General features: G+C 31.2%; 3 protein-coding genes across 3 annotated transcripts; 2 read left to right on the top strand and 1 right to left on the bottom strand.

The window, feature by feature from the left end:
* Nucleotides 1-8,458: 8,458 nt before the first annotated feature.
* On the bottom strand, nt 8,459-9,897 carry LOC125072565 (UDP-glucosyltransferase 2-like). Its single transcript, XM_047683194.1, has 3 exons — nt 9,064-9,897; nt 8,759-8,981; nt 8,459-8,682 (listed from the first exon to the last, which is right to left on the bottom strand). Exons 1-3 carry the CDS (start codon nt 9,895-9,897, stop codon nt 8,459-8,461), a joined length of 1,281 nt encoding a protein of 426 aa, XP_047539150.1.
* Nucleotides 9,898-14,034: 4,137 nt separating this feature from the next.
* Nucleotides 14,035-19,621, top strand: LOC125072588 (UDP-glycosyltransferase UGT5-like). The gene is made up of 5 exons (XM_047683219.1): nt 14,035-14,899; nt 15,264-15,486; nt 16,134-16,353; nt 17,297-17,516; nt 19,568-19,621. Exons 1-5 carry the CDS (start codon nt 14,069-14,071, stop codon nt 19,619-19,621), a joined length of 1,548 nt encoding a protein of 515 aa, XP_047539175.1. The 5' UTR covers nt 14,035-14,068.
* A 513-nt stretch (nt 19,622-20,134) lies between these two features.
* Nucleotides 20,135-26,474, top strand: LOC125072563 (UDP-glucosyltransferase 2-like). Its single transcript, XM_047683192.1, has 4 exons — nt 20,135-20,964; nt 23,097-23,319; nt 24,174-24,393; nt 26,067-26,474. Exons 1-4 carry the CDS (start codon nt 20,143-20,145, stop codon nt 26,353-26,355), a joined length of 1,554 nt encoding a protein of 517 aa, XP_047539148.1. The 5' UTR covers nt 20,135-20,142; the 3' UTR covers nt 26,356-26,474.
* The last annotated feature ends 97 nt before the right edge of the window (nt 26,475-26,571 follow it).

The raw sequence follows: 26,571 nt of genomic DNA, 5'->3' as shown, positions 1-26,571 counted from the left end.
ACCTAAAGAAATAAAAACAATATATAAATTAAAATAAATAATCAATCTCATAAGAGAGCTTATACAGCATATGTAGGTGCTAATTTATTGAGAATGGGGTTTAATATACATACTTGTAGTTTAGAAGCTGGTTTAATGGTGCCAAAAAATGTTCAACCTCGTCGTATGTCATGGAATTTAACCAGTCAAATATTTTTGTTTTGCTTCGCGAATATTGCATTTTTTGATATTGTAGACCTTGGTTACTTTATTGTATATGGAGTACTCTTTAAATGTACCGAAGCGTCTCGCAAAGGGAGTGTTCAGTCGTGGTATCTCAATTTTGAACAATCGTCGTTTAATGAGATTTTGATAATCGGCCGAATTTAAAACAGGTTGATGAACCTAAGCAGCGGTTTTAAGTATAAATTTACGCACGCTAAGTAGATCGATTTCCTCCAACAGCTTTTGGGTTGGATATCTAAAAGGCTTTTTAAGCATCGTTTTAATCAAGGATCTCTGGACTCTTTCCCATTGAAGTAAAGATGTCTTTGGTGCACTTCCCCAGCTTGTAATGACTGAGTTAAAGCAAAGTAAACAGACTTTAATATATCTCTCGTTGCCGAGACGCAAAGAAGGCTCATTATATTTGCTGGTTTACGTATACGAGATGAAAGGGATTTTATGTGTGTTTTAAAGCTTAAGTTAGTGTCAATAATTACGCCGAGATACCTGACAGTATCAGTGGATTTTATAGATTCATAGTTGCATGTATCCACAGAATTTCACTTGTGTAATTTTATAAAGGGTGCGAAAACGCGGTGACGAAGCAGATGTTTTATAAAAACATAGTTTTTTTTTTAATTATAATCAATTGATCGATTATCAACAAAAGTGCATTTAATTGACTACCTTTAAGATAAAAGATAAATAATTCTAGTGTTACACTGCTTCAGAAAAACTAAAATTTATTGGAATTGTTAAATGACTTTGCGTAAACAAAAAATATAATTGACATATACAAATTATTTCGATATTTTTTTTATATATATTAGTAGCGGAAGTCGATTTTAGTCCCAGTGACTAGGTATAGGACGATAGCTGTGCATCAAAAATGGGTTATGGTTTTAAAGAGCACCAGAAGTGGTTTTAAAGAGTGCAGAAAATGAAAGATGATTCTTGATTGCAATTTACTAAATTACTGTTACAATTTAACGAATAATTAATTTTAGAGAGCGGAAAAAAGTTACTGGTCGGTTAGAGAGCAGTGCAACGGCTGTATAATATCCATAAACTCCAATTCTAACTGAATTAATGAGGTACGTATTATTAGAACATTTGACATTAAAATTTTTATTTAAATAATGTTTTATAATTTTGACACAAAATGTAGTTGCGTGACTTGCAGTTTAATGAAATCAAAACAAAACCTCTCATAGTTTTCGAACCTCCTAAGAAATATTTTGAATAAACGCGAAAGTTCGCGTGTGTTAGATTTTTTTAAGCTACCACCGGTTCGGAATGTAGATTCTACCGAGAAGAACCGGCAAGAAACTCAGTAGTTACTCTTTTTCAATATCCAAAAATATAATCATGTTAGTTAAATACAATTTTACTAACTTTGTATATATAATACTATCTTTGTATATTGATAATTGCAAAAACACAATTCAACTATTCATCAATAATTTAACAAGCAATAACAATTATACTATATCACAAAATTATATCGTACCTTAAATATTAGCACCTTGCTAGTCTAAGATCAAAGTGGATAGTAAAAAGTCGTAGTCCCAACTCAAAAGTGTTCTGAACCGAGCTTCCATCACTTATATAAACCTCACTACGAATCACGTGACTCACAATATTGAACAGAAAAGTCAAAGTACCCTCTTATTTAATATCAATGTTATCAATACAATTCAAATATAACTTAATTTTAAATATTATTATTACAGAATTGATTAAAACATACAATACATAGTGTAAGCCTTGTTTGTAATTGTCTTATTATTTATTTATATCTTACTTAATTTGACACGGCCATCCTGACAAGTACTTCGCTCTCGAAGTACAATACCTTGTAGATAGATGTGATTGTTAAGAAATATCATAAACCTTTTATTATTTTTCTGTTTTGCCTATTGCCTAGACATGTCAAGTCCCTCCACCCGCTGCTAGTGGGATAGACTTGCATCAAGCAAAAGACCGACCAGCGGCAACAGATTTTTTTTTTATATCGATTACCTCTTTTTTTTCTGTTTTGCCTATTGCCTAGACATGTCAAGTCCCTTTTAAATAGTTTGATAATTACGATAACTACAGCTATTACAATGGCTAAATAATCTTTTATTGTCTTATAACCTTAAAATATAATAAAATAATAAAGAAATAGAAATTATCTTAAAATATCCTGACATAATGTATTAAGGATTTCTCTCTAATAATAATTGATAAAAAAAATCTAACACGTGCGGCTTACTAGTCTTATTATTATTGGCAAGTTACACGGTGATTTTAATCATCTCATTTTATATAATCACAATAAACATTAAAAAAAATATTTTATTTACCTGATCGGCTTTGAATTCTGTGGAAGATTCTGGCGATAGCCGGGCCTGGGCTAGAAATCGACCTTCGGTTTTACATTAATGATTGCATAATTATGTTCAATGATATTACGTCTCACAAGTTCGTTTGGACTAAAAAACGCGATAGGAAGTCGAATTAATCTTTAGTTATAAAATAAATTTGCATTGGAAAGACGACGTCGAAGAAAAACAATGAGGTAAACTTTGAGCGGTACATTTCTTTTCATTTTCAAGCTAACCCAAAATGATATTATAATCAAAAAGGTTTTAATGGTCATTACGTGAATGTATAATCGACTTAAGAACACAGATTTTTCAGAGTCAGATCTTAAGATGAGATTTATTTTTCGTACCTTTGATCAAAATAAATTGCTTAAAAATCCTCATGACTCCCAATCTTTCAAGGAATTAAAAAGTTTAAGGAGCCTTTGATATTCCGAAATTATAATCGTGTAACTTGAGTCGATAATATAAAGTACCGATCGAGGCTTGGCTTCGTTTTACTACTTTCATCCATATTTATCTCTTTGAAAGAGATATTTCCTTTTTATGAAATATTAATTGTACCGACGGCTTTACACGTGCGAAATTTTTAAAACTTTACCAATAGCACACAAGCTGTCAACCCACATTTCACCCTTTCGAAGAGTAAATTAAATGAAGTCCCAGCTTATATCCTTCCCCAGAACTCAAACTATTTCTACACCATATTTCATCTAAATTAGTTCAGCGGTTTAAGCGCGAAGAGGTAACAAATACAACTAATGTTCACATTTATAATATTCGTATAGATTTCTCTCTCTAGATAAGATATCTGTGATATGAACTTAAAGAAGAAAACTCGATATAAATACAAAATTTGAGTAAAATAGTTATCGAGGCGAGATACACAAAATCAATTTATAAATACTTAAAAGAAAATAAAGTCCAAAATCAAAATTATGAGAACAGTGGTACTTCTAACACTTTTTGAAACGTGTGCTCTGATGATACGGAACAAGAAAATCTTCTTATCCGAAATTGTATTAAGTATTCGATTATTTCTTATATAATTACTATACTACTTTTAAATTCCCATTGTAAATTAAGATAGCTGTCCGTTTTGTCTTCGTGCAGGTGAAATCCGATCGTAACACCAATATTGGCGTAACGATCTAATCTAAATCATTCAATCCATCCAACTCAAATAAACACTAAAAAAGTCATCGAAATCCTACAAATTGTTTAAGAGATCTCAAGAGATACTCACACAGAAGTTCATATATTATAATATATAATTCGCATATAAGGTCGATGGGAATTTGCCCTAAGGATTTGCTTGAATTTATCGGTCTTGAAAAATAATAATCTAAAATGTATTGTAACGTAAGTAAAAATTAATATTATTATCATTAAATTAAATGCGAGACTTATATGTAATAAAATCATTCACTCTAGTCGTTTAGATATCGTAAATCAAGGGAGCGACAATGCAGGGGACAGTGCCATCTTACGCAAGCGCCCTACTTTCCTGCACTTGAACAAGACGTGTGGGTGATGATATTATAGTAAGGTTCCGTTCGGCTATTGGAACAAGAGATTGTCTGATTTTAATCTACGAAAACTCTTAAAACCAACTTACGTTATTATTATTATCACTCATTGTCCAGTAAATTTAACTAATATTATTGGTTTTAGCTTGTTTTGCCAGTTCCTCTCATGTTTGAGATGTTTCGTTTCTGGTAGGAGAATTTAGTCAACCAATGAGAAAGTGGGATACTTCAATGTTATTTTGAATTTTGTGGTATTAATGTTTAAATAATCTCTTTGTGATAGTTCAAGAAGGACCGCTTCAACGATTGTCAAAATGGAAGATTTCGAAATTCATCCACGCCAAATATTTGGATATCGTATACAATACTGGTAGCTGACTGATAGTTCTTATTTTATAAGAACGTATTTGTAATTTCATAGACATTTTAAGAAGCAATTAAAGAGAAGACAATAAAAATGTTCACAGTCTAGAAGTTCAGTATATAGATAACTTTCTATACGAGTCTGCACTTCGTTGGAGAGAGTAAACTATAAACTTTACCTTGGACAACATGCTCAACCATATTTTTTGCTTTTAGTACCACTATATTCTAAGGGAATAAGGTTGATAATGGCATATTGAATGGGCTTTGAAGTCTGTTTTACACTATACGATGTCTCTCAATTGTGAAGTGTCTCTCATCTGGCACGAATGTGAAAATTATATAAGTGTGTGATGACATCGAAGCCTGTGTGCGTGTGGTTCAGAAAACTGATGAAAATTTAATTGCTTTTGTGTGTTAAAACTGGAACGAATTGTTACGAATGAAATTGTTTATTATACTTAAAAGAACTTTTATAAAATTTTGCCTTGGCCATCCAAAAAATAATGTTTTTAAAATAGATCTATTTATTATTTTTGGAAAAAAATTGCTGCATTGATGGAACCACTCCATCATAAAATATATTTATCAAGTTAAAAATGACACGGGAATATTAAAATTTCAAAATCAGTAAAATACAATATTCTTTACAATAAATATGCAACGCAAAATTATTTAGAACTCGAGGATTTCTAGGACCTAGCCTGCAGCAAAGCAAGCAAAATATTTTTTATCTATGAGAACTCTCACAACATTTGAGCAAAACTTGGTCTCTTTTCTCAGAGGATATTTTTTATTTTATATAACAATATTATACTTACATTTTTATATATAAATAAAAGTATAATTAATTTTACTCGTCTTATTTAGGGCCAAGCTTATCTGAATATACTACCTGATGTCACAACTAATCACAGACATTGACAGTATGAAGTAGGTATTACTATTTATACTAATGTTTGCTTATAATTTTAAGGATTTAGTGACTCTGTTAGTTCTTAGTACACGATAACAAAAGATACAAGCAATGTCAAAAACAAAATATTTTGTAGTCATGTATTAATAACGAGGTGAATAAAATTTCTCTGGTGATCATATACGAAAGGCCTTTCCAGTAGTGGATAGCGATTGGCCAATGACGACTTCTATACTAGACTACTATTTCTATTTAGTACCATTATTTCATACATCTTTTTGTCATATTCAATTAATTATACATACATACAAATAAATCTTAAAGTTGAATAATAAATTTCTACATTCATTCCAAGAACTTCAAACAAGCTGGCTAAATTTAATTTCTAAGGATATCATTAACTATCTATTACTAAGTTATTTACTACTCGTGTAAACTTGAATACCAATTTAACTTTACTTCCAAAGTTATCAAGTGATTATTTTAATTGTATATTGTTGGTTATAATTTTTAGTAACGTAATTAATTCCCGCGCACGTTACAATTAAAAGTTATACGTGAGCATAAAATAGACAATTGTTATGGCATATTAGGTAGAGCTAAGTTTTGTTTGTGTGTCTCGCTATCTTATACAGATTCCAGTTAATGCTATTAATTTCATTCAGTAAGAGTGACATGAGACTGTAACCATATATAGAACATAGTCGAGACGGATCTAGAGTTTAAGTAGTTATTAATATTATAATAAAAAAACACGAAGTTATTTTTTTATGGCATTGGTTGGCGGACGAGCCTATGGGCCACCTGATGGTAAGTGGTCAAAGGCGCTGTAAGAAATATTAACCATTCCTTACATCACCTATGCGCCACCAACCTTGGGAACTATGATGTTATGTCTCTTGTGCCTGTGATTACACTGGCTCACTCACCCTTCTAACCGGAACACGACAATACAGTGTACTGTTATTTGGCGGTAGAATATCTGATGAGTGGGTGGTACCTACCCAGACGGGCTTGCACAAAGCCCTACCACCAAGTGATGACCAAGTCACGTCAATACCCTAAATTTTAACTACACACACAACAATATTTTATACTAAGTGCTTCTTTGAAACTTCACGCTCCATTTTCTTGTAGTTTTTGTAGTTAGGCAATAGAAAAATGTCTATTCATTTATTTTTATAGACAGATATAATATATTTCGTAAAAGATTTTTGGTAATGTTATCCTCTGGTCTAAAGGATGGTTTACCAATATTATTAAATACATAAGGGACTTAAATTTTAGTTGGAGTTGTAGTCTTAAGAAATGGGTTAAACAATAATGTAGGAAACATTGCTAGTGTAATAGGACTCAGGATAAGGTCGTTTTCATTGGTGACTTTTTTTGCTTATAAATTAGATGAAGGTAAATGATTTTCAAACAAGTTAGTGACAACGTTAGTTCTTTATAAATGACAATACAATACAATCAAAATCAAAATTTACTTAAAGTACCAACTCATCAAATATTGTACCACCGAACAACTTTAGATAGTAAGCATTGTTATGTTCCAGTTTGAAAGGTAAGTGAGCCAGTGTAACTACGGGAACAAGGAAATTTGAGATTCATTCTAGTTCCTAAAGTTAATGGAGGGACATAGTATACAGTTGGGGGTGCATTGGCGATTTTAGGAATCTACTTAATGTACTGGTGATCATCTATCTGTACTGAGTGAAAACATAAATCACAAAGACATAGATAAATTGATATACTATTTAATATTAGTATAGAAATAATGATTAAAAAAAACGATAGATATACAACACGATTAATGTTAAAACTGTTATTGATAACGAGTATTACGATTTTATCACCAAATTTAGTCTTCCATATCTACCACTTAAGGATCACGCAATTTACATTCATCACTACGCATGCCAATTGATTAGTCTAGTTTGTTTTTACTTTATTTTTTCTACATAATAATTTCGATATAAATCTAAATAAAAATATAAATACTAGAATTAATAACATGAAAGCAATAAATACTATTGATAATACAAATAATACTATTTCTAATTCTAAATACTGGGCGTATGGAATATTAGCCGCTGGTGCACGGAGATGTTTCGCTCCACCGTGTCTTAATACATATTCGATCCACCATACAGATCGCTTTAATGGAGTTTCTGGTTGATCACGCATTAGTTCACGAAGCTTGATAAGATTTTGACGATAACTGAAAATGACATACATTTTAGTTATATGTTAGTTATGTGAAGTCGCAACTTCTAAAACATATCTCACTGCCTTAAGCCTCATCTCCTATTGAGATTTATAATATCACGCTGCTCCATTGCGGGCTGACAGATACACATGTAGCAGATTTTCGTTAAATAAGAAGGTTTCACGTGATTTTCCTTCACTGTCCTACAAAAGATGAATAATGCAAAATTGAACCCGGATTTTAGCCAACAATTTTCGGTTAAGATTCGCGTTATAATTGAAACTAAACGCTTTCGGTAAATTCATTAAAATAAAATCACTTAAAGTAAACATAACATATGGGGTTTTTACCATATCGTTACGGAACAAGTATAGCATATGTGTTGATAGGTTCTTGTTAGATTTGTTCGTACTATGTTTTCAGTAACATAAAACTACAACGTAAGCTACAACGTAAGGTAGCAACGTATTATTTGTAAACTTCACCAAAAGAAATATCATTTTTTTCTTATTTTTATGTTTCATTCCAAAAAATAAGTTGTACACCTAATGAAATTATGCCCAAAATTTGCAAGCCTCATGTCGCTAAAGATTTTTTTTTTAATTATAAGCAATATGTGTGTATATTAAATAACCTATAAACAATTTCAAACTTAGCATTAGTACTAAATAGACTGCTTGATCATTTAACTATATATCAATATTTTTGGTAACGTTGTGGAGCTGGAATTATTTTAATTTTCCCCAAATTCTGGGAATTGGTAAAAATAGTAATATATGTTACTTTCCCAATAAATATAAAAATAAATAACCAATGTGTGATACACATATGTAAACCAGTATTTAAATTAAATTAATCTAAATAATATTCACCTTTCCTCGTTTATAACTGTTTCAATAGCGTTTTTGAGTTTGTCTTCAGTTAAGGTTCCAGTCTGAAGATTTATACCGATTCCGTGTTTTTCATATTTTTCAGCGTTATACCATTGGTCTCCTAACATTGGCAGAGCGACTAGAGGAACTCCAGCAGTTATAGCCTCATCCGTTGATTGAAGCCCAGCTTGTGTCACAAATAGTTTTATTTTAGGGTGCCCTGTAAATATACTATATTTTTGACAAGGAATATACTTCACATTGAATTACTCATAATAATGGTTTAAAATACTTACTCAATAGATCAGACTGTGGGAACCATTTAGAAATTCTAATGTTTTTTGACTTTACAGGCAGTTCATCTTTGTCCCACTTCCACAAGACATTATAAGGTAACTTGGAAAGAACATTTGCTATAATTTTTACTATTTCTTCGGGCATCATGCCTGATAACACATTTGTACCAAAACTGACGTATATGACACCATGTTCCGATGAATCCAAATATGACTGGATATCCTTAATATACACAAAAAGTAACATTACTTTACAAAATAAATCACAAATGTATATAAAAAAAAGAAAACCCAACATGACAAACCTTTGGTAATTCTTTTTCAGGTGACTGATGAATACCACCCATATACACAACACCTGGTGGCACAGGTTGATTGTCTGTCCAAATAGGATGGATATTTAAAAACAACATATGGACATTTTCATATAATTTACTAAGAGGTGGCACATCTGGGCCAAAATGTTTTTTCAACATTGCATGTTCATCAACTTCACCTAAATAGTTCGCGTATTCAAATGAAAAATGTATATACAGATTGTGTAACTTTTCCCAGAACGTCAAGTTGTAAATTTTTTGTTGCAATGTCGACGGATACAAAATAGGATGTGTTGGTGAACCCATAACGTCATGGTTATTAAAAATAGCACCAAAAGAACTAACTAAAATAGTTGGTGCTTTAAATATATGCGAATAAACAAGTGCAGGACGAACAACAGCTTCGATTAGCACGACGTCAAATTTATTATTCTTATTCGATACTAACTCTTTAACTTCAGGTGAATTAAGCTGTCCAAGAAAAATGTAAGAGAAGAATTGATTTGCTTGTCTAAATTCTGTAAATTTTGGCATTGATTGTTGCTCAAACTTGAAGTTTTCTTGTAATGCCTTTCGCCAAATTGTATAAGATATATCGTGGGTATCTATTTCTGTTAGATTAGCAGGAGCTTTTCCTTTGGGGTAAGCTGGATCTGTTGTTATTACTGTCACTTCATGTCCTCTTTTAACTAATTCTTGAGTTAATTTACGAAATACCACTTGATGGCTTATAGATGGTATCGGAAATATGCCTAATATTTTCGCTGATTGCGTAACCGTAAACAAATACGTCAAAACAAATATTGATGTCTTTAAAATCATTTTAAATCAGAGCACAATTGTCAGACAACTTAACGGTTTAAATAATTACACAAAAGTAAATCCATTTTATGAAATTGTTATCTTTTGATAGCATATTATGTAAAAGATAATCTTACCATTTGAGTATACTCGATATATATTTTTTTTTATTTCAATTAGATAATATAAGCAAATGGATTATTAGGCCGAAAATTTAGGTAAAGACGACATTAAGCAATCAATGCGTGATCAAAATGTTAGCTAGCTATTTCACTGTTCCACTAACCCTAACTAGAACACAGCAGTGTGGAATATAATTTGGTCGAACTCGATAACCCAGTAAAATGTCCTAGCAATTTCACCTGTAGAATTTACACTTAAGTACTTCAAAGTATCATATTTTTAGAACATTGAATATTTAAATACTTATCAGTAATAATACGGTTGCTGACGATAAAATCTTGTCAAGATCACAAATTAGGGTAAACAACTTTGAAGATTAAAATGCAATAAGTTCTTTTGATATAACAATATAGCCTGGATCAATCTTTAATGGCTTAATAGAGGAAAATTAAAATAATTCGCTCAGAAGACTATTTAAAATCTATTTTAACCTAATGAGTGAGTTTTTTGTACAATTAATAAGAGAGCTATCAGATAATGGGTGTTGAACCGGGGATTTCATCTGAGGTAAAAATAAATATTGATAATATTTTACGCAATTTTTAGTGAGAACTTTTTGTTTGTTTTTTTTTATTAATAATGGTAATGTTTAGGCGAACCGTCAAATGGACCTTATGTTAAGTGGTCACCACCGCCTATTGATATTCCTTACAACGGCAATGTGTAAACAACTTTAGGAACTAAGGAGTCATATCCATGGTGTCTGTGGAAACGCTGGCTCACTAGCCCTTAAAACCAGGACATAGCGATAACTAAGTATTGCCCTTCAGTTTTGTTAATGCAATAAATTTATTTATTCTGTCCCACAGATGTTGCGGTTTAAATGCGTCTTAATAATAAGTACAATTGTGTATGGGAGACTGGACTAGGTTGCCCTGCACTAAGATTTCCCGGTTCCGCCTCTAGGATAGGAGCTATTTATTTGTTTAATTTTACAGTATATATATAGGAGAAAGACCAAACATAAGAAATTTCATAACATTATGAAATAAATTTAAAAAGAAAAATGTGTGCTCGTGAATATATGTGCGTGTATGATATGTTATTGTGTTTTTGATATTTAACGTACATCATAAATTATGTATTTACTTTCAATATTTTTGTATCTACATACGTGTCATTTTGCGTCCATTTCCATCAAAAGTTAAAATTATGGTTTGTTGTGGATTAGGTATATAAACTGTATGACAGCTTTTGAATTTCCCACCAATTGTTAAATAACATTCTACAGGTTACTTAGGTAATAAATTCGGTTTGTTTATTTTGGTTTCAATTAAAAAACTACAAATTTTATTAATTTTCATTTTTATTTGTATTCTCAAGACGGATGTTTGTTTAGAAGTAACCTAATATGTTGCATTTTTTAAAGATATATTAAGTTCAATTGGGTTAATGTTTATATCTCGTGGATTAAAAAATACCATAATAGAGATAAAATATTTATTATTACCTAGTTTTACTTGAAACGTTTAGACAGCCTTTTTATGGATAACTGTCGAACGAAAACTGAGTAACTTAGTCAAGGAAGTGACATCACCTTTCAGACACTTGGGTTGTCACGGTGGTAACAAAATTAAACTATTAGTTGCGTTCTCGATGAATTTTATAATATTTTTCAAGTATTTACCTAATCCAGTTACTAGATAACCGGTCGATTATAAGATATACTCAAATATTTTTGACCATAATATAAAATATAAAAATGTTCACTGTAAGATACTCTTAGAAGCTTCTATTACATTTTTTAAAGACGTTTTCACTAGGAATCGTTAAGCTAAATTAGTTTCTTGTAAATGTAACTACGACTTAATTGTCAAATATGGTCAACACGAATTTAGATAATTTACATAAATACATAATACATATAGTATAATCATTTAGAATAATGTACCTTTTAAATGGTGAAAGATTTTTTCAGATAGGTGTTGGGATTCCGTAGTTTACTTTCCGTGAGGCCACAAATTCCCAAAAACGCGCACATTCTTTCTAATATTAGTATAGATTATCAATATATTTTGTAAACGCATAATATAATTGTAATTGATAATGGTTTACTGTTTATTTTATTTATACTATATCGTATGGCCATTAATACATTACTACCACGCTAACAAATTGTGTGAAAGATAATATGGTCAGAAATAATGTTACTTGTGAGATGACAGCCGACAGAGAAGTATGGAAGAAGAAGACATGCTGCGCCGACCCCAAATAAAATTGGGATCTCTTATCCCAGGAGGATGATGATGATACCACGCTAACAAATGTCTACTAGACATATAACTTGTATTTTCTCTTCGAAACATGATTCAAAGACAGTGTTACAGAACGTTGTAGATTTAACATCAATGTTTCCAATACACAAATTGTAAAAGAAATGCATTTTGTCGTCACCCGTTCGTTTGACATTCTGGACGAACGTGAAGCGAATTGCGATGTTTAGTATTTCATCGACGAACATTCCTTAGATTTATCTGCAATGTTTATTTTACTATAAAACTTACTATTTTCTACTTTTAAAATAAAACAACTCACATCACATAAAATTCCATTATATCAAAACCACTCGATACATATATTACTTATAACTTTAATAGCAAATCCGTCCTTCGTCCTCAGTTTTTCTCTCCAGTTAAAAATCCCGCGCTTCTCCGTGCCAGGCAGTACCAGCTCGCCTCACCACGCCACGAGACGGAAGTGACGGGAGTGCCACAACACGGTGTCGATAACCGAATCAATAATCATACTTCATACATGTTATTTCAATTTAAAAAAAAAAGTATTTAAAAGTCAAAGCAGTACTAAATATTATTATTTCAATTAAAATTATATGAGTATATTTAAAAAATCATGACACTTTTATCTGACTACGTTAACATATCATTGTGGTTTGAATTACTCAATCATACCAATCATTTCGAATTTAAAAATATCACGTGACCTTTAGTAATTTTGTCTATATGCTAATAAAAACGAATTTAAGTGATGATATTTTATTGAATTTAATTATTGCCTTAGAAGGGTTAGCTAAATTGTGATCGATACGGTATTGCGGCGCAGTCTAAAAGGATGTTGATCATATATTTTATGTACAACATCTTATATCTAAAAGTTCTTCCGAGAAAATAATTTCATATCCGCTTCAATCCCACTGCTATATACTAGATGCCTTGAATTATTTTATAGTTTTCATATTAAAAATAAATTTTTGATGTTTTCAAATAGAAAACATAGATAAATAAAAGAAAGGATAAACTATTTTTTCAAAGTTTCAAGCTTGTAAGGATTCTTTGAGTTTAAGCTCAAAGATGTCAAACGTGTATTTGACACCTTCTCTGTCCATAAAGATAATATATTATTATATCAAAACACGTTTCTTCTGTCTGTCTGTTTTTTTTCTCATTCATGCCATACTGCTATTCCAAATTTGATATAATATGAATTGAGGCATGTTTGAACCCAAAAGAAGAACAAAGGCTACTTTTTATACCCAGCACCTGACATTAGCATTTAAAAAAAAAACTCCACCTGACAACCACCACCTAAAACGCGAGGAAAGCCGTGACGACATATATATGACGACAACGATAGATAATGATATTGGACATTGTGATATTATGTATTATGGAACACTGGCTCATTACATTTGTAATAGTCGACACCTCTTAACACAATGCTTAGTTTTGTTTTGTTCTTTTTCCTTGAAAAGGAACAAAACAAAACTAAGCATTACTGTTAGGGGGGATCATATTTGATGTGTGGATGCTACCAATCCAGATGAACTTGCACTAAGCGCCAAAATTGTATAGCATAGATAAGACACATTTAGCATAAATCTTTAGATTTTGATGAATCTTTCCAAACAAGAGATATTTAATGTTAATGTTTATATGTTATCAACACATAAATCTCCGCTATCTTATGAAGTTTCAAGATAAATAATGAATTCCTTATAAATGTTTCAATGACGAAAGGAATCAGTCGCTATTGTTATCTAGACATTATTAAAATGGTGAAAATGAATTATTTCATAATTTTACTCTGCTTTAACATAAAGTTTACCTTATGCGCCAGAATATTAGCAGTGTTTCCTACACCATCGATAAGCCATCAAATGGTATTTAGACCTTTGATTAATGAACTGGTAAGACGGGGTCATGTAATAACAGTTATCACTACAGATCCTCAGTACCCACCGGGCCAAACGCCAAATAACCTAACAGAAATAGACGTTCATGATGTATCATATAAACTGTGGAGAGACGAATTCGCAAAAATGCCTAATGAAAATACTCCTGATACACTTTCTCAAGCGAGAACAACGCTCAAAGTACTTTTAAAACTCATACTAGCTCAATTAGAGACGAGTAAAGTTCAACATCTTATCAGAGAGAAGAAAGGCGAATTTGATTTATTATATATAGAAGCTTGGGTCAAACCAGCATTGATTTATTCACATTTCTTTAAAGTGCCAGTAATACAGATAAGTTCTTTCGGCGGTTTAAGCCATAATTATAAAGCAATCGGTGCTGTTGAGCATCCATTCTTGTACCCCTCAATACTGCAACAGAGACATTATAATTTGACGAAATGGGAGAAAATTCAAATGTATTTAAAATACTGGCGACTCGAAAAAATCTTCGATGAAGCTAATGAGGAAGATGATAAAGCGTTACAAAATATATATGGTTCAGACTTTCCATCGTTGAATGAATTGTGTGATAATATTCATATGTTATTTTTAAATATTCATCCTATTTGGTCGAACAATCAACCCGTACCCTCCAATGTGATTTATATCAGAGGTCTAGACGTCAAGCCACCGAAACGATTACCGAAGGTATTTTGTTTTTATAATTCTAGTTTGTTTCAATATCTGGTTCTAGGTTTAGGTTTGTTGGGACCTAGGGCGAGTGAATTGATAAAACCCAAAAAAAAATTCCTAAACCAATTTAATATTACAAAAAATCCCCGGTAGTGTTGATATACCATGAAGTACAAAATTCAGGCTCAGCATTAAATTAAACCGAACGTTTTATCCTAAGATCCGAACATTTTTCAGCGATAAGTACGACTGCATTACGCTCGATTCGATATACTTACAATAAACCGATAAGATTGGATTCTTAAATTTTTGGCTAAGTATTTATACCCAGCCAGGTTCAATAAGAATATATTAAACACTGCAATTTTTATTTTTACAGGATCTCCAGACGATACTGGATACATCGAAAAACGGCGTAATTTATTTCAGTTTCGGAACAAGTATTAATTACTCTTTAATACCTCTAGAAAAAATACTAATATTCATAAAAGTATTTTCACAACTACCGTATGATGTTATATGGAAGTGGAACGATGACGTCTTACCGGTTAAATCAAAAAATATTCACGTATTTAAATGGCTTCCACAAGCCGATCTGTTAAGTAAGTTGGTTTGATAATAAGAAAGTTAATAAGGTACTCAAATTTAAATTCTAAAAAATGATTTAAACATTATTTTTGTAAAGAAAACTATTGAAGATGATACTGATCATATCAGGATATTTACGAAGCAGATTTGGCTCTGTTAATTAGTTATCCATATAATGTATTTAACTTGCTATTAAATCCGACATTGCGTGATTACATTCTACTGTATATATTTCACTAGTTGTCTCGGCGGCTTTTTAGTTGTTGGTCAGTAGGTGTTAGGTATAAAAAATACCCTATGCCCTCCTTCCTTGAGGTTCAGACTTGGTTCATACCAAATTCAGTTTGGCCGTGGAAGCAAAGTGGAGCAACATATTGACAGACAGAATTACTTTCGCAATTATTAGTATATATAACTAATGAGATATTATTGTATACACAAATGTTACAATATTAGAGTATCAAACTCAGTGATCTATCTAAAATAGCTTCTCTTAAGTCAATGATCTACCATAAAATACTCGTTCCATAACAATCGGGTATGTACGTAGTTTTGACAATTTAAAAAAATAAAATGAAGTATATGATAATTTTATAATAATATGTTAATTTTCAATATTTTCTGAATGTTTAAGACATATACACTTCGCAATTGGTTCCAGAACATCCAAATATAAAATTATTCATAAATCAAGCTGGACTGCATTCTACAGACGAAGCTATTAGAGCTGGGGTACCATTAATTGGCATACCAATACAAGTGGATCAATGGTACAATGCTGAAAAATACGTTTATCACAGAATTGGTGTTCATCTCGAAATGGCTAAACTGAATGAAAAAGTATTGCGTGATGCAATTGTAAATGTAATTAGTGACAAAAGGTATTTACTGCAGTTTATTCTTCAAAACAGGATTTATTATATAAGATTTACTTGATATGGACGTATTGATATTCATTTTTGTAATATGCACAATTTGCCAACAATGGCTAAATGAGGTGTTTCATATAATAAGGAAGATACGCATCGAGCGAGCGCGAAGTGTGTCACTGACTTATTATGCTTTATATTATGATTGCGGATTGTTGGAGATAAAAACGACATAAATAGTACTGAAATGCCCGATCGATAGAAATATTGCTGGTTTGGAAGGCTCTTAATACAATTCACACTAATGAATCCCTTTGATACTTTAAAAACGAGGAATACAATATTAGATGATGTGTAATATATGACATCTCTCGTTTGTAATAAGCAACGTTATATCATAAAAACTACTAAGAACTTCGAATTTTTCACTTGGACAATATTGTCTCCATATATATTGGTAGACAAATACAAATCTGTTCGGACAAATCCATTTTTCTTTGTTTGTCAAACGAGGCTTTATATACGACATTGAAGAGCTTTGGTGTTGTCAAAAGAAAAAAATAATAGTAAATATATTTTCAATATTGATTATGGAATTTCGAAGTAAGTAAAATTATATAACAATATCAAGTTAAATTAAAAAAACAGATCGAATTGAAAACTGACGCAAGGCTCACTTACCTCTTTTTTACAGCTTTGGTATGCAGACGAGTAAATTGTCCACCTGATGGTAAGTGGTCGCCACTGCACTGCAAATAGACATTGGCATTCTAAGAAATTTTAACCATCACTAATGCGCCACCAATAAAATAAGTATAAGTATTTCTGCTGGGCTTGTATCTGGTGAGTGGGTGGTAGATACTTGTCTAGTGGCTTGCACAAAGACCTCTCTTTATCTTGTTGTCTTCTCTTTATTTCGTTTAAATATTTTTGATAGTATCAATTTATTTTACAGCTATCGAGACAATATATTAAGATTATGTACTCTTATGGAGGATCAATCAGATATGGCGCTAGAACGTGCTGTGTGGTGGACGGACTACGTATTGCGTCACGGAGCTAAGCATCTGCGTGCTGTTAGTGCTAATATTTCTAGGACACAATACTACGAATTAGAATTAGTGTCCAAAGCTATATTTATTGTTTTATTCATCTTAATAGTAGCTATTATATCTGTATACAAAATAATTAAACATATCAAAGCATATTTAACTATTAAAAAGAAAATTTCTTAAGATAAGTTTTTTTTTTTCAAATATATGTAATAGATAGGCGGACGGGCAAGTGCGTTATCTGATAGTAAGGGGTCACCACGGCCCATAGACATTGATGCTGTAAGAAATAATAATCATTCCTTACGCGCTACCAACCTTGGGAGCTAAGATGTTACGTATTTTGTATGTAATTACATTAGCTCGCTCACCCTTCAAACCTTAACACAACAATACTAAGTATTACTGTTTAGCGGTAGAATATATGGTGAGTGGGTGGTACCCCTATAAAGCCCTACCACCAAGTAAATATACAACCAAGTATAATTCCACTTTTAAATGCCTGAACAGATTTTGATTTATGAGGTATATTTCGTAATTATATAAATATCATTATCAAATCCTTTTATTCTTGATACCTGTATCTTTTTACATTTTTAATGATGCAGTCGCTTTTTTTTTTTAAATTTTTGACATCGTCTTAATTTTTTATTTATGTTTCTTTAATCATAGCTTTTTATTAATTTAGAAATACATTTCTTTAAATATAAAATTGTCTTAAATGCTGTAAACTTAATGAATGAGATTCCTCAATTATGTTTATTGCTTTATTAAAACATCCTCTTGAGTTTTTATGTTGGATATTGTTGAAAGCAAAATTATTATTATTATAAGTACTTAATTGTAATTGCTTAAGTGCTTAAAGTGTCTTATTTAATTGATATATTTTATAATCGTTGAAATTATTTATGTATTTTAATGCTAAAGATATATTTTGAAGACTTACAAATAATTTTATAAACAAGTTGGAAGCATTGAAACGAGATAAAACACGAGATCAATCATGAGGTTATTAACTCAAATTAAACACATGAAATCTATGTGCTTCATGATTACACGTGTTCTGGTCACCGGACCATCTCATTTTCTAAACATTCATATATATATGATTTATATGCTGTCTCGCTTTTCTCCGTTCAAAATAATATCACTCTGAAAATCGTATATAATAACAGTAGCGTTCGACGCCGTGTGAGAGAGATGACATGTGTTAAGTAATTTATGAATTAAGTCAAGGTCTAAGCTATATCCATTTCAAATTTTATCCAAATCTGTCCAGCCGTTTTTGAGTGATTGATTAACAAACATAAAAAATAAGATAGATTATTATTTAATTAAAAATATCGATAAGCACGTTAAGATATATCACGCAATCAATTTTTTAGTACCGTAAGTTAAAAAAAAAAAAATTAAAGATTATAGGTATCACGATGATGCAGCTTTTTATGTTGACAATGATTGAATATAAATGATACATTATCAGCAGACGCTATTTATTGTATATACGATAGCGTAGGCAAATCACGAAAGATACGTTTGTATAATTTAAAATTGTATTAGAAATAAATGTTGAAGCGAATTTATTCGTTTTTTTTTTTTTGCTGTTGTAAGTAATCGCCTCTACACGTAGACGTTGGTAGTATAGAAATATATCCCTTACAAGGTAATTGCATAACCTTTGAAGCCCAACCACTAAGCCCTATCCAGTAAAAGGAATGCCTCAGAAATTTCATTTAATTGAAAACTTTGGAAGATATTACCGACTCTAAGCATATTTACCAGAATAAGAATTAATAATGTACTGGCTTCGCTAATAACCTGTAGTTTTTTACGAATCTGTAATAAATAAAAAGAGATCTCAGACTTGTTTTAGGCCTTTTTAAGACCGTCATTTTTCTATAAAATTAATTTGAATTAGATCCAAAGGATTAGTAATGTAGGCTTACCAAAAAAGTTTTGTGGATTAAACGCCGTCATAGCTCAGCCATTTTCTGCAGAATATTTAGAAGTTGTATATAAATGTCTTCATCGTTTATCGTTATTTTTTTTTATTGAAAATCGCAATCGAATGAAGAATGCTTAGAAGGCAGACGCAGAAAGCGACTTGGTATTATACCATTTCCGATTGCAAAAATACAATTTATTATTAATAAAATATATTTATTGGGTTACAGGTAATAATCATCATTTTCAATGTTTTCAATCTGTCGCGCGTTCCGTCACGATAATTTTTTCTAATAAGTGTTCTTGTGATGTATTTTTAATACTTATAATTTGTTGATACTTAAGAATATTTATTACGTGGATTCCGCACATATAATTTATCATTAAAACAATAGTTGTTATCAGGACTTAAGGTTAATTAAATTATCATTTTATCAAGATTATATTGAAATCCACTTAAGATGCTGCGTTGAAATGGCACGCGAACGATGTATGTGCTTGTTATGCATATTAGTTAAGACTAAAATATAAAATAATACTATAAATAAAAATCTGATAAGTTACAATACAAAAGGAACGACATGTAAATATTTAACATTGAATAACATTGGTAATAAAATGCCGTTTATAATCTTGACGTTACGATCAAATTCAGAAATATATTAAAATAAATTTAAATTTATCATTAGATTTGTTCACTTTATATTTAGCGGTGAGAATACTATATTGCCTTGAGATTTTATTTAGCTTTTTATATCCGAACTCAGATGTATTAAAGCAGTTCGTACTCGCAATTTCTGAGAAGATGACGGTGCTAGTTTTAAGTGTTTTATTTTTATTAAATTTTGGAGATATTAGTGCTGCAAGAATATTAGCGGTGTTTCCAACACCCTCAATTAGTCACCAAGTTGTATTTCGACCGTTGACCGTTGAGCTAGCGAGACGAGGTCATGAGGTCACTGTTGTCACCGCTGACCCCGCTTACCCGCCAGGACAAGCTCCGAAAAACCTAACAGAAATAGATGTCCATGATTTATCCTATAAATTATGGAAAGATGAATTTCCAATTCAATCCGTTGGTTCAAAAGAAGACATATATGCACAAGTAACAAAAATATTTTCTATAACTTTCAAGCTTATTATGTCTCAAATAGAAACAAAAGAAGTACAAGATATTATTAAAACGAAGAAATTCGACTTGTTGCTGCTAGAAGCTTATACGAAACCAGCATTGGTGTACTCACATTTCTTCAAAGTACCAGTAATACAAGTCAGTTCGTTTGGTGGTTTAAAATTTAACTATAGAACTGTTGGTGCGTGTACACATCCTATGTTATATCCAACACAAGTACACCAAAAGCTCTACAATCTAACTAATTGGGATAAATTGCAACAGCTATACATTCATTGGTGGTTTGAAAATTTCCAGTGGAAAGTGGAACGAGAACAGGACGAAATACTGAAATCTAAATTCGGTTCTGATTTTCCGTCGTTATATGAATTATCTAATAATGTGGACATGCTTTTTTTAAATGTGAACCCAATTTGGGTGGATAATCAACCAGTGCCAACAAATGTTGTTTATATGGGAGGAATACATATGACAGAACCTAAAGAATTACCACAGGTAACGTATATACGAGTACAATAAGTTTATATTGTGGTGCATTTCATTATTTTAAATTGCAGCTGAATTCATTCAACGATTTCATTGAGTTACAATTAGTAAAGTAGAGTAGGTATTCTTGGCAGAACTTATTTTTAGACTGTTTCAATGCCATTCAAATTGTACAACGTCCGATTTGCCTATTGATTGAATGAATGATTGACATATTTGAATATTTTATAATGTTACAACATTATTATATAATTTATATTGAATACCTAAATGGAATCATAAATATTGTAATACTAGGAAAACCTGGTGTACTTTGTACTGTATATATATTTATATTTTCGACGCCTCCAACGACGGTTTAGTTCCGTGTTTACAAGATTAGAAAAAAAAAATTGCCTAAAACATTTATAGAAAATATCAACAGTGCTCAAATAACTGCACATTTTTATATCGATAAGTTAAATAGGATAGCAGACGAGTTCTAACAAAGTGGTCAGTATAAAAACAATTGGTGAACATCCATTTTGTATGTTATAGCCATTTTGTATATTTACTATGCCGACAAAATATAAAATATTGTTTTAGTTTACCACCTAATGAAATTTTTTTGATTACCTCACTATCTAACGATATTTATTAAAAAAAAATTAAATAATAATATGACCTATACTTAAATTTAGATTTTTACGAGTTCCTAATGACATGCAGTTTATAAAATTAAAAGTTTTTTAAGTAGTAGTAGATTCTGCGTTTTACATGTCCACGTCATTATTTAGATCCCATGCTACCTCAATATCAAATTTTATTACGATCGCTTCGGCGATTTAGCCATTATGAGATGAAAGAAGAAGTTTTATAATTACTAACAGTATTTAAAACGGGATATTTACCATGTTTTTTATTTTTATTTGTTGGAGCTCGATATTTTGACATTGTCTACGAATGTCTTGTTCACGAGACTGACGTTTGCGGGTAGATGATGACGGCATTAGAAGTGTCCATATCGGACTACCTCCTTTCTCGTACGTTTGCTGCGTAAACACTGATTACCACTACCACTGTCACTTTCACCCTTACTATATGTTTTATTTGCACTCGAAACTCGATCCTACAGCGGAATGGATATAAAGTGGGAAACACAGCTACACGGGATCATAAGTTACTGCGGCAGTACAGGGTTGAAAGACAACCAGCATTTATGCCATATGTTAAAGGAGTGACAGATAAGATAGCTAGAGTCCTGAGCAAATATGCGGTGAAGACTATCTTCACTCCTTTCAAGAAGATAGGGCAAATGTTGCGTTCACCTAAAGATAGCTTTCCCTTGGAAAAACCCGGAGTTTATAAAATCGATTGTAGTTGTGGTAAATCCTATGTTGGACAGACAAAGCGTAAGGTATCTTGTCGTATCAACGAACATATCAAGGCGGTAAAAAACAATGATATCAAGAAATCAGCCATCGCGGAACATCTTCTGGAAGCCGGGCCGAACCATTGGATCGAGTTTCATAATGCTCAGATACTCGCGACAGAACGCCATTATATACCCCGACTGGTACGAGAAGCCATTGAAATTACTAAATATAGTAATTTCAATAGGGAAGATGGGTTTCAACTGTCGAAAGTATGGAATCCAGTGTTAAAGTTATGCAAACCCTTGAATAATAATATAAAAAATTCGCGAATCGATACGGTGAGTTTCGTTTGTAAAACATGGGATCGAGTTTCGAGTGCAAATAAAACATATAGTAAGGGTGAAAGTGACAGTGGTAGTGGTAATCAGTGTTTACGCAGCAAACGTACGAGAAAGGAGGTAGTCCGATATGGACACTTCTAATGCCGTCAACATCTACCCGCAAACGTCAGTCTCGTGAACAAGACATTCGTAGATAATGTCGAAATATCGAGCTCCAACAAATAAAAATAAAAAACATGGTAAATATCCCGTTTTAAATACTGTTAGTAATAAAAATAACCATGTTAATTTAAAATCTTATAAAGTTTTATAATGTTAGCTAAAATTTTATATTTTGTATTATAGATTTAACATTAGTGTGCGTTCATATAAATAAATGAATTGGAATACTTTCACGACAAGAAGAATCAGAGACGAAGTTCATTTATTTGATTTTTATTTACAGGATCTTCAGTCGTTTTTGGATTCATCAAAAAATGGTGTTATTTACTTTAGTTTGGGAACGAATGTTACGCCTTCTGTTTTGCCTCCGGCAATAATACAAATGCTTGTAAAGATATTTTCACAACTACCTTACAACGTTTTGTGGAAGTGGGATAAGGACGAGTTGCCCGGACAGACAAAAAATATAAAAATATTCAAGTGGCTGCCACAAACAGATCTACTAAGTAAGTTCAGTTTAGTAGTTTAATATGTCTGGGTTTAAGAATGTTAATCAAAGATAATTAACAGCATGTAAATACGATATAAGGAAAATAAATTCCAATGCTTATTCCTAGCCCGATATGTGGTCCATCGCCATCGCCTACAAACATTGGCGCTAAAGAAATATTAAAAATTTCTTAGGCCTTTGAGCCATCCTTGAGAAGTTAGAAGTTCCTTGTAAATGTAGCTCACTTAACCTTCAAACCAGCAAGTTCACAATATTTTGCTTTTCATATGGAACGAATCGGGAGGTTAAGATGTAGAATCAGTTCATACATATATCAAAACGCATCATTGGAAATAAACCAAATATTTTTTCAACTCCGTGAGATAATTCTGATTTAGCTTACAAGATTTGACTTAAACAAACAAACAATCATTGTGAGTTAAATAAAAACTTGTAAAAATACACATACGAATTATAGTTACGAATACCCATTTAGACCCATGATTCTTGTTCTCTAGATTATGTTTATCTTTTGCATCTATTTTTATAATCGTCGTAATTACTTAAATCTCAGTCGGCACCGGAGAGTTAACGAATTGTATGAACACAGTCTTTATGTTTTTAAGTCTGTATAGACAAAGACGTAAAAATATCAAATAATTTATGTTTCTTTTATTATCTGCACAATGAACTTGATCGTTAATGAATTGTTTTTGTTCGGAATTCAAATTATTTGATACAGCTCCGTATAACTAATATCATGAATATAAATCTGATTTTAGAAAATGGGTATGGATGCGAAATGGAAATTCAGTACTAAAATTACAAATAATGTTATAATAATTACAAGTTTGACAAAATTTATTTCAGAACACCCAAATGTAAAGTTATTTATAACTCAAGGCGGTCTGCAATCTACAGATGAAGCCATAAATGCTGGAGTACCACTCATAGGTATACCGATGCTAGCAGATCAATGGTATAATGTACAGAAGTACCTTCATTTTGAAATTGGAGTCCAGCTTGATTTCACATCTGTTACCGAAGATGAGTTCAGAAATGCCATTTTAACTGTTGCGAGTGACAAAAGGTAAATTTAGTTTTTTCTTCAAATTATTCAAAATCCAAGATTTCCGTAAAGATTTCTACCGTATTGATAAAATCTTTAATAAAAAACATTTATTCAAATTTTAATCTTTTGTCGAATTATTCATTGTATAAAAATCTTTGTGCTGATGAAAATTCTTCAAAGATTCTAATATAAATGACGTTACGGTCGTTTGATACTGAATTGTTGATTCGTATCAAAGACATCGCCACCGCAGTCACTTGGCTTAATTGACATAAACCAGTGTCAAAGTCAAGATTTTCAATATAACTTTTAGAAAACGTTATTCACTTTGATATAAATTTAAACTTTCCTTATCTTTAAATGTAATTTTATAAACTTTGAGAAATGTGGGTTATTGTGCGATGAAAGTCCATACAAATGATATAAAAGCGTGAAAATAAATATGAGAAATAATATTTTAATTTAATATTGACTTCCTTCAAGGTTTCTCTTTTAGATTTTGATAAGAATCTATATTAGAACAAGGTCTACCATGTTGTTCTAATATTTTATTAAATCCAACATGATTTTACAGAAGAAGGCAATATTTTGATATGATAAAGTATAGATCTTTGGGGACTACTACGATATTTAATAATAAAAATGACTTTTTTTACTGGTTCTAGATTTAATACAAAATATGATTAGTATTAGGAACTTCTTAAATGAAGTTACGAATCCATTTTATCTATTTTCACTTATATGAATTCCATTTTATTTATACGTACAATGAAGTGATCTCATTGCTGGACAAATTTAAAGAGTGAATAAATAAGTAAACGTCCTGTAGCCTACTCTAATAACAGAAATCGTAAATATACATATATAAACAACTTAGACATCGTATTGATGTGGTCAAGATCTAGGCTAATCTATTTACATGGGTTCATAAATAAATCGTAATTTAATTGTCGTGGAAGTTACTTTCAGAACGTCAAAAGTAATTTACAAGCGGAAAAATATTCAATTGTAAATAAAGATTCTTTATTACTTAAGGTCTGTTTTTAGTCCATATTATGGCAGAGTTTTTACCATATCGCTAATCGTATTATAAGGTTTGTATACATTTTCTGTCATTGGAATAAGATTCCATTGTGATCAGGGAAATGATGACGTCAGGAATTATGCATTTAAGTTATGTTATAGTGGTGATTTAAATTTAAAACTACCACTGGTTCGGAAAGTAGATGCTACCGAGAATAGCCGACCAGAAACTCAGTAGTTACTCTTTTCCACCATTTTAATTACAGAGTATCTCAGTAAAAAACAATTGTTTTGCCTTATTTATCAATGTTTTTTTTTAACGATCTTTCAATTTCTTTATTGGCCATTTACGAATAACTGTGTGAATCTTAATATATTAACGCTTATTCGTCGTTATCTTGATAAATATGTCTGATATAGGTTAATGTCGGAAATGCAAATACCAAAGAAATTATAAAATATTTAATTCTTATGTTATCACGTTAGAGAACGTGAGAGATGTCAATTTTTAAAACTATACAGCTAAGGAACATTCTTTAAGACCCAAATATTAAGCATTTACAGAGTAAAATACAATCGACATTATGTGAGACCTAATACATAATTATTTTCCTTATGACATTGTGTTTATAAAGACTGCTCTAATATGAGATTTATTTATTTTACAGGTATCGCGAGAATATAATAAGGTTACGTACCCTTATAAATGATCAGCCCCAGTCGCCATTGGAGCGGGTCGTCTGGTGGACGGAACACTTGTTACGTCACGGAGGAGCTAAGCATTTACGAGCAGCTGGCGCGAATATATCGTGGGTAGACTATTTGGAACTCGAATTAGTGTTAATTGTATTATCAACATTAATTTTTGTATTAATAATTATAACTGTATTTATTACTATGTTATGGAAATTTTTAATGAAATACTTTAGGACTGATATCAAACGAAAAGTTTCATAGATCTTAATTTTTTTTTTTGTATTTTCTAAGTTTCTATCGATTTTAGTTATATAACTCGTATTATATATTAAAATATTCATAATCTTAACTGTGATTATGCTGAAACTTATTAAAACCGAGAAAACATAATTATTTTATTAATAACGGAGTTAGAATTAGATCACCAGTTCCGGAGATCACCAACATACAACAAACAAGTAAAATAAATGTGAAATC

Source organism: Vanessa atalanta, chromosome 22, assembly GCF_905147765.1.
Source record: "Vanessa atalanta chromosome 22, ilVanAtal1.2, whole genome shotgun sequence".
NCBI classification, from domain to species: Eukaryota; Metazoa; Arthropoda; class Insecta; order Lepidoptera; family Nymphalidae; genus Vanessa; species Vanessa atalanta.
The sequence above is the reverse complement of the archived record's forward strand: the minus strand, read 5'-3'. Positions and strand labels throughout refer to the sequence as shown.